General features: G+C 38.7%; 1 protein-coding gene across 2 annotated transcripts in view; it reads right to left on the minus strand.

Moving 5' to 3' along the window:
- The window catches only part of tgfb3 (transforming growth factor, beta 3), a 28,331-nt gene that overhangs the window by 17,986 nt on the left and 462 nt on the right, over positions 1-9,883 (minus strand). For both annotated transcript variants that reach the window (XM_067368543.1, XM_067368544.1), the window contains exons 1-2: positions 9,701-9,883; positions 980-1,143 (exon numbers count right to left, since the gene is read on the minus strand). The exon at positions 9,701-9,883 is cut by the window's right edge and continues 462 nt beyond it. In XM_067368543.1, coding sequence (XP_067224644.1) covers positions 980-1,143; positions 9,701-9,883 — 347 coding nt within the window. The remainder of the gene's footprint in view (positions 1-979; positions 1,144-9,700) is intronic.

Below are 9,883 nucleotides of genomic sequence, written 5' to 3' on the forward strand. Positions count from 1 at the left end.
GACCTAAACTGAGCCTTTAAACTCTTTTTTTCTCCAGTGAGAAACACAGATTGACATCTCCTCCTGAAAGAAAAGAATGATGTTGAAGTCTTCAAAACATCTGACAAAAACCAAAAGTATCCAGCTGTAAACTGCTCCAGTGTGGAGTCATGGCTTTGCCCATTAGGATCTGCAGAAAGCTCCGTAAATCCCATCAGTCAAAATATCATGCAACCCAGCCTAAAATATTTCTGGCTTCATAATACTTTCAGCTACCAATAAGAGTGTCGAACGCTCAGCTCCGTTAAATCCATTCCACATAATTATGCAAGTCTTAACCATGTTTGATACACATTTCTAAGGTCTCTAAATGATCAAGAAGATCTGATAAACCTGTTCTTCTGTCGTCTGATCGATAGTTTAGACTTTTTCATCAAGATAAAGATCTTTTAGCATAATTGTACAAATGTCCTCCTTCAGCTCGTGTTTTTCTGCACTGATTTTATCAAGTAAACGTAAGAATATCTTTGATATTGTTAGTAATATTTCAACTGGACTGAAGCAGCTTCGGTTTACTTGATTATCCAGACATCATTTTATAGAAAAATCATGAATATGATCATCATCTCTTGCTGAAGGTTTATTGTTCATCTCTCAATCATCATTGACATCATGTTTTAAAACTACAGAGCTTTGATCATAAAACTAAGCATTTAAATATCATACTAAGACACATTAGTGGCAGATATTGATATTTATATGCATTTAATGTAAGTATCTGCTATACTGTTATAAAGATCTCATTGATTTACAAGCATCAGAATTTCATCTTACTATTTTTCCATGTAAATGCACCAAATTTAAAATTTTTGCTTTATTTTTTCCCCTCCATATTCTCACTATATCAGACTGTATGAGCCATATAGACTAGAAAAACTAGATTTTTGTGACTGTTTTTCAGGCTCGACAGGGTTGATGTGACAGAGCGTCTGATCCACACCTGATAGAGTTCGATGCGCTGCTCGTTTCTCTTGGCGCTGGAGTTCGGCACCCGCAGGGCACGGAATTCTGCCCGGAACAGGTTGGTCGCGTTCTTCTCCATGCTGGAGACGTTGAAGCGGAAAACTTTTGATGTTATGCCCTTAGGGCAGTAGGGAAGGTCATCTGCAACACAAGAGGTCAGAGGTCAGTTCATGGAAGCACAGCTCTCGGCCCATATACAGTTTCATCTGATCTGAATCAAGTGTTTACAAGAGCCAAAGTTCAGAAATCCTGAACTGAAAACTACAGAAGCCCTCAGTTTCATGTCATTCACATTAAATGCTTGTAAGTATTTGGGCTCTTCAATTTCCAGAGTTTTAATTATAACAAAGACTTCACGTTTATTTCAATGTCTTACTTTGGCATTTCTTTGATTAATTTTGATTGAATTTACTAGCAGTTTCTGAGTTCTTTGATTAATTGTGAAATTTACTAGCAATTTCTGAGGGGAAATTGTTTCTAAAGCAAACATGTGGCAAACTCGTGTGATTTCAGTTGATTTTAAATTTAATTGTGACTCATAATATCACATACACACACAAATGTGTAATATAATCAGCTTTTATTTGAGTATTTATTTTAACACTATTAAAATGCTCTTAAGAATAAACAGAAAAGCAACTGTAAAACGTTTCTTCTGCTTTGTCTAACGTCTAACGCTCGAAGTCTGTGCTCACTGATGACAGACCACAATCCATTAGCAATCCATTAAAGTCTTGACTGGCTGGATGGTGAGTCAGATGTGGAATATTTATATAATATGAGCAGATTATGCCAGCTGGGCTGCTGCGGTGCAGATCTGGCCAGACACGGCGTTCATACAGCTCTGGACCTCCTGAAAACCACACGCTTATGCAAGCCTCAGTCTTTTACACTCTTTTCTTTTCTTGATTTTGAAGATCAGTACAGTTCGGTTTTGTGCACCAGTTGATCCTTCAGTAGCTATGTTACCCATTTACCTATTTTAATGTGAATTTTGGCACATTGCATTTAAAAAAAATGCTGGATGGAAATGCCAAGATGTGCATAAAAGAGTATGTGCTCAATTAAAGTCCCACTTTAGTCAATCATTTTATCCACTAAAACTCATCTTTGATCAACAATATGACATATTAAAAAAAAAATGCATGCTTTAAAATAGGTTGAATGCAACTCTACATCCTTGCTTCATTTAGTATGCGTAGATTCATGAATATGCTAATTAGCCCCGCCTCCACTCACTCGCACAAGCTCAGAGATCCACTCGGTCAACTTTACAGTAGCAAACGCTGCACAATGGCAAGTGGATATACTAGTTTAATTCAGCCACATTGAACCAGAAACTGGTTCAGAAGAAGAGGAAAAGTGAGTTATACAGGCTCGTCTACAAGAACGGTAATGCGTTTTATGTATCGCTCACTACAACGTCAATGGGTTATGTGTCCTTTGGCTTGACTACGTTATCAAACAGCTAATAATGTGTTGCTAATGTTACACAAACCATGTTCCCATTCGCCATCTCAGAGTCAGACAGCTGCCTTCTAACAATCAGCATCCTCAGAAATGCTTTGAACAACTTAATCACCAATAAAGAAAGGCATATAGTTCATCAAAACATCGTAATATACGTCATATACATAATTCACATGCTATATTGCTAAAATGTACATGATTTTTCATATCAGCAGAAAAAAAATATACCAGGATAACCTGATTCTCTTGAGACTGGAGCGCAGTAATGATATGCTAGAGCCTGCCCACCTCGTGACCTGATTGGTTAAGGTAGTTTGTGATGTAATTTCAAACTCAGAAATGGTGTTGACTTATGAATTTGCATATGGTTTGACATATTAAAAACACCACATAGACATAAAACAACATTAAAAACCTGATTTTCACCACTTTAATAAATCCCTCGATGCGCAACAATAAACTCATGTGAATTTGCCTCAGCAGAGGCTGTGATTGGATAACTGGACTAACGAGCGGACCAATGGCATCACAGCATCTCAAATGTTGGTTCTGAAACGCTGTCATCAGAATGATTTGGTTTGATTCCCTCCAGAAGCGTCTCGCACGATTGTGTTCCCAAACACCAGCATCCGAACCCAAGAGAACATGACAGCGTTTATTGTGTTTCGTCTGACGCTCCGAGACAAACTCATTTATGATGGAGGGAAAAAGAGCCCGATTGCAGCAACTTCCACTTTTATTACTGATATTTTGCATCTGCTTCCCAGAAAGTGACGATTTTGCTCTCTTAAAAACACTGGGTTGGAAACACTGCTTTATTTGCAAATGTTTTATGTGACATTCCAATTTTGCGCACAAGTAACCAAGCTAGTTCCTCCAGTCTGAACGCTGCCAGACAGTAAAAAAATCAATCCAATAAGTTGGCAATATATGCTTATAATTGATTCAATGCTGAAAAGCAGACAGCTATTTTGAATTTCCACGTGCCTGGCGTCTCTCCGTAACCTTCTCATGAAGGTGGAAAGCCCCACTCTGAGATTTGAAATTCTAATCAACTCTTTGGTTTCCTTCTAGATGATCTCATTTTTCCTACTGCAGTGTTTTAGGTGGATTTCACATTATGGCTGATTTTCGCCAAGGCTCTAGTGTGTAGCTCATTTGTTCCATGAATGGAAGTACAGGGATTGTTTGCAATGAATGAAGTCAAATACAAAGATTAGTTTCGAGTGATCCGATATGGGTCAATAGAGTGACTGTACGTTTGACCTCGAGGCTTCTGGACAGAGTTTGACTTTTATTACTTCAGCGCATTGTTCCACCAATCCATCTCATTCGATTTCACTTCCCAACGTGATCTCAGAAACAGGCCAGTCATTTTTGAGGTGCTCTCGTTGGTTTGACTCTAAACATGGACCTTATACGGAGTGAACCGGAGGCGTCCCAGCTCAGATACTGCATCCGGTGTCGGAGACGTCCTTCCTCTCCTGCCAGGTGACATGATCCAGAGTTCCTGAGAAAGCCATGGATGTAATGAGGGCAGTGCTGACGAACGTCAGAGGAAATGGAGGCGAGGAGGCCTCCGAAACTGACACTGTGACGTCTTTCTGTTGTCAGAACTAGATCTTCTAGCAGAAGGATGCCACTAAATCAGTTTATTACGTCTCTTGAGGTTGTGCTGTTGAATGTAGTCACACTTTAGCTGTGGCAATAACACCGTGTCCTAAACATACTCGACCTGATGCCGCAACAGGCAATAAAAGGTATCTTTTCCATTTTAATCAGAGTTTTTGTCCTAACCAGATGCGGGTTTTTTTTTCTTTTTTTTGTGACGTCATGGCTGGAACAACAACACAAAGTATGGCAATGATAATCTGGGGAAATGTTTATGTGCTTTATTTAATGCTAAAAGCTTCTAATGTGACTTTGAATGTCATTTAGTGCTCCCATTTGTAGTCGTACTGAAAACAACAGTGGATAATTCACCTCAAATGGAAACAAGAACGTTCAAACTGTGGACAAATGCGTGTATTCTATGACAAAGATTGTTTGTATTTTTAATATTGATTAAATGGTAAAATATTCATGAATTTGGTTATGTACTTTTCTGTTTCCTTGCGAGTGCCGTGCATTTGCAGAGAGAGCCCGCCCACACGCTCTTCTGATTGGCTGTCATTTTTGATTGATTTTGTCACATATGGTGTGGACAAATTGTTTGTCACTGTATCTTACTGCTTAGGACAACATGCTTATTTCTTACTTACAGTATAGACAATTATTGACTTTAATAGCGTCAAACCTTGAACTTTTCATAAGAGTTCTTATAGTTCTTCGTATAATTGTTTAAGATGTAAGTGCACACCTCAGCAGAATGAGGTTGGAAAACATGGAAACGAGTTGAATTTTAGCTCTTCCGGTTCCATCGTCCTGAAGTCAGTGGGATTTTGGTTACAAGCCTGAAGTAAGGTCTGTGCTGGTGAACACAAGAGATTTCCACGTGTTATTCTGAACAGCTTTTATTGTGAACAGCCGAACAGATAAACTCATCTACTCATCGTCGCTTTCACAGCCTCGCTGTGTTTATATATTCGCAAACTTTTCTAAATCAAACTTTCCAACTTGTAGATTTATTTCAGTATTTCAGTATTCCAACTGATGTTATAAGAATGCAAAAACATCATATTATATATATATATATATGGTAACACTTTAGTTTAGGGTTCAATTCTCCCTATTAACTAGTTGTTTATTACCACGCATATTACTAGGATGTTGGATGTTTATTACTTATAGCACATATTAATGCCTTATTCTGTATGACCTTATTCTACATCATTTAATCATACCCAATACCTAAACTTAACTGCATAACTAACTATTAATAAGGAGTATTTAGAGGAGTTTATTGAGGCAAAAGTTGTAGTTAATAGTTAATCAAGAGAATTGTGCCCTAATCTAAAGTCTGACTGTGCAAATTTATCAGAAATTACTTAGTCTTTAAACTTTTATCCAAACTGTAGAGGTCAAATATACCACAGAGAAAAAAAAAAAATATCCAAAAAGATGCTCATATAAACCACCTGAATTTTATCAAAAATAACTCAAATACCCCAAAAAGAGTGCAGTGAACCCTTATCAGGGACCATGTTTTGTTTGTTGAAGGCTTAATGATGGTGACGTTGAAGTCATGTGACTGTGGTGTAGTTTATTTGTAGCCTACATTTATCTTTTGACTTCTGCCAATTGTATTTAGACTTCATTTGTGAAGATTATCGTGATGAGCAAAACAGGTAAAAATCATAATTAGTTAGCCACAGAGCTAATACACTGCTATAATCCAAAGGTCAATGGAAAATCCTTGTTGTGCTTATAGTTTGCACTATAAAAACTCAGTCTGAAGATCACAAATGTGATCCATTTGAGGATTTGTACATCCTGATCAGAGAGAGGAGCTTTATTAGGCACCATTAGCATACTGGTTAATATTAGTAGTCAATAAACTGCTTATGCCAAGGTTTATCCAAAAATTGATACCAAAAATCCACTTGAAGGTTGGTGATATATCTAATCTAGTAAGCATATTTTGAAGAATTTCATTTTTCAAGATGTCAAGAGGTCAGGAGTTCCCCTCACCGAAGAATGAGCCTGTGATGTTCAACGGCCTGCTGAACAGTGCAGAACTGTACGGGTTAAATCACTTCAGACATCACAGCGGATTGAATGCAAATCAAAGGCTGACCAAAACACACCATCTTTGAAGAGCATTGTGCTTTCTTTCAGGTCCTGTGGTGCCTTTGTTCTGCCTCCAAATGGCGAGTCTAAAGTGAAATGAGGTCATGCAGTAAGTATTCTGCGTGCATTTATCTAGAGCTGTATAATAGGCCGTGACCCAGGCTAAGTGACTGTTTGACTCCCGCGCTCGGTTATTTCAAGCGTCTCTGCGCGAGCGGCGCGGCGAATGTGGAATCCCTCAAATAAATGACACCGGCCGCAGACTCCAGGATGAGATAATGCACAAAAGCCTGCCGCTGACTCGACCCCTCACGTGACCGCCAAATGAGAGACGGAAAAAAGTGTGCGTGTTTGTGTGTTTTGGCCAGCGAATGTGATCTCTGTTGTGCTTGGAAATGACATCACCTTCTTACTATTAAACATATCAGAAGTGCCGCTTTCTGCAGCTCTGATCCGCGTCCATCGCTCTCTGGCAGATACAGCCTGATTTCCAAAAGCCAGATAGTGTTCACCAAAAGACGCTCACCATCTGCTAACTGGGTGTTCCTCTGTCAACAAACAGCATTTTCTGGAAAGTTTCTCGTGACGATGGCAGTTCAAGCCAGGGTTTTGTTAGTTAGCGATCAGCGGACACGAGGCTGGACGCAGGTGCACGGCTGGGACGAGTGTGTCTTTATCTCGCTCGACTCCTGGTTAATGGACAAACAGGTCTGGAATGGCAAAAATGCTTTCCAGTGATGTCATTCAGTCATTTTGGATGCAAATATAGACACAGAGCCGATAAGAAAACACAACCTGCTGGTGCACTGCTGCTTCAACAAACGCATGACGCGCAGATGAACCCGCTCGTCCCGACCGGGCAAGAAAAAGCCATTAGTTTAGCTGATGTGAATGGAACGTGAATATACATTACTCTACCCACACTCTCCCGTACTGCGTTTACTCAAACTGAACACTGCTTGATGGAAAGGAAAGAGCGCGTCTTCCCGCTCCGGTGCTAAAATTCCTCTGTTTGTGCTGCGGGACGAAGGCTCCAGAGGGAGCTTATTTATAAATGACACGCTGAGCGTTTGCCATAGTGGTGTGGGGAGATATTCCTTTAATATGAGGCACTTAAATATGCATTTATATGACGCAATCACTGACATTTCCGAAAGCATATCGACACTGACACATAGATGAAGAAAAAGAAAACTGCTTACAGACAAATGATGAGTTATTTTAGTATCACTGAGATCCTTTTGTACACTCTGAAAAAATGCTGGGTTAAAAATAACCCAAGTTGGGTTGGAAATGGACAAACCCAGCGGTTGGGTTGTTTTAACCCAGCAGTTGGGTTAAATGTTTGTCCAACCTGCTGGGTAGTTTTCATTATTGTTTAAAATGACTATATGTCTGGCTTAAAATCAACCCAAAATATGTTGGAAATTAAAAGTCAGACACATAATTACTAGAGGCAACAATAATAATCGAAAGGTGAACATTTATTGTTTAATTATTACTCATTAAACTTAAACATTAATAAATGTTCATTTATTAAACATATTTTGGGTTCATTTTAAGCAAGCAATAGTTGAGTTAAATAAAACTACCAAGCAGGTTGATCAAACATTTAACCCAACTGCTGGGTTTGTCCATAGTTAACCCAACTTGGTTTGTTTTTAGCCCAGCATTTTTTTAATGTAGTTTTTATTAATAATTTAAATTTGCATTTTTTTTTCTATTTTATTTTTAATTCATCATTTTGTTGTGTTTTTGTCATTTTTATTAATTATAAGCCTGGTTTCACAGACAGGGCTTAAGCCAGGATTAGGAATTAGTTCAATTAGGACATTTAAGTAGCTTAAACATACCCTAAAAAAAACAAAAAAAAAAACTGGTGTGCATCTTGAGACAAAATTATGGCACTGACATATTTTAATATATATCAGTGTAAGTTGCTTTCAGTTAAAACAGCTCAAACATGCATTTTAGTGTGTGAAACCAGGGGTTTTTATTTTGTTTTTTTAAATGTATACACAATTTTTGTTTTAGTTTTCTGGTATATATAAAGTTAAACTAAATAAAAACAAGAAATGTTGCCTTGGCTACTAGCTGAAATAACATATGTAAAAAAAAAATTACATTTTATTTTGTTTCAGTTAACGTTTGTTTTATTTTTAAGTAACAAAAATACTTTATGGTTTTAGTTTTAGTTGAATTTAATAATCCTAGTATTTACTCCATGTCTGTAGCTTTGAGTTTGTCTTTATATTCCTAAAAGTTGGCAAAACTAACCCATGTGCATAAAAACATTCTTTATTGAGAAAAAAAAAAAACATTTGGTGACTCATCGTGCACTCACAGGCACATGACATCTCTTGTCCAATCAAACGCTCTCTGGAATAAGAATGCAATACCACCTGCCGCCAACAACCGACAGCGAGCAGCAAATCATAGTGCACAGCTGTGACATCAACTAATAACAAAAAGAGACGAGCTCTTCAATATGTCAACAAGAAATACATCAACGCTTGAAGGAAAGCGCTGCTCGTCAAGTGGGAGTTTTAAAAAAAATGGTTAAACATTAAAAATAAAGAGATATTTGATTCAGACTTCAGAATCGTCTTCAAAACCAGCAGTTCTCTGAGGAACATTCCAAATGGAACCCAAAGGTTCCATCGGTTACTGGTTCCATGAAGAACCTTTAACATCCATGGAACCTTTTCAAACACTTTACAGTGGAAAAGAGTTCTTTAGACTATTAAAATGTTTGAAAAATTAGAACTGTTGAATAAAAGGTTCTTTGGAGAACCCCCCCAAAAAAAAATCACTGCCCTTTTGGAACCCTTATTTTAAGGTCTTGAAATACACATTGAAGTTCATTTAGAGGTTTTCCAGAGGGTTCCCCAAATCATCTTTACATTTTCACATTTCAAGGATGACATACTATATAGTTCTACTAGCACATGGTTTCAGACAAAGTCCCGACTGGTCACTCTCCCGAGCTCACCGTTGTCCACAATCACCTCTCGCACTCTTGTCTGATCTTTGAACGGCTTGTCTAGTTGTCTAGTGCTAAACTAGGAAGACATTCACCCAACTGACTGTGTCCTCAAATAATCTGGGGCCCGTCTGGACTTGGACAGGACCCAGAGACGCATGGAAAATTGGTGCAGATCCTTTTGCACTGACCCTTCGGTGAACGAACAGACCAGACAAACCGTGAGAAATGGTTTTCAGATGTCAAGCCGCTCCATTTATTAGCAGGACTGATCGTATATTTCCTGAGAAGTGACCAGTGCACTGGTGTAACGTGAGCGGAGCCTGCCTGGTAACACTTTAACAACATTAACGTTACATTATATAACACATTCAGACTTTGAAAAGTCCTGAAACTGTTTGGGGAATTGTGAGGAAAGGCTTTGGCATTCGTCAGTCAGCTTGCTCTCTAGATTACTGTTATCAGCGCTGGCCACTATCAAGTGTTACTATAATCTGTCTCCATACGGTCACTTACTGTTTTCAGGGAAGCCCTGGATCATGTTGAACTTGTGTATCTCTTTAGCGTAGTATTCGGTCTCGGTGTTGTCCTGGCCACAGCTCTGATGTCGGTCCCGTCCCAACTCCTCCAGCAGCTCCCTAGTGCTGTTATAGAGGGCCAGCACTTGATAGGGCACCTGACTAGGGCCCAGGGTCTGCG

This window comes from Chanodichthys erythropterus, chromosome 18 (assembly GCF_024489055.1).
Source record: "Chanodichthys erythropterus isolate Z2021 chromosome 18, ASM2448905v1, whole genome shotgun sequence".
NCBI lineage: Eukaryota > Metazoa > Chordata > Actinopteri > Cypriniformes > Xenocyprididae > Chanodichthys > Chanodichthys erythropterus.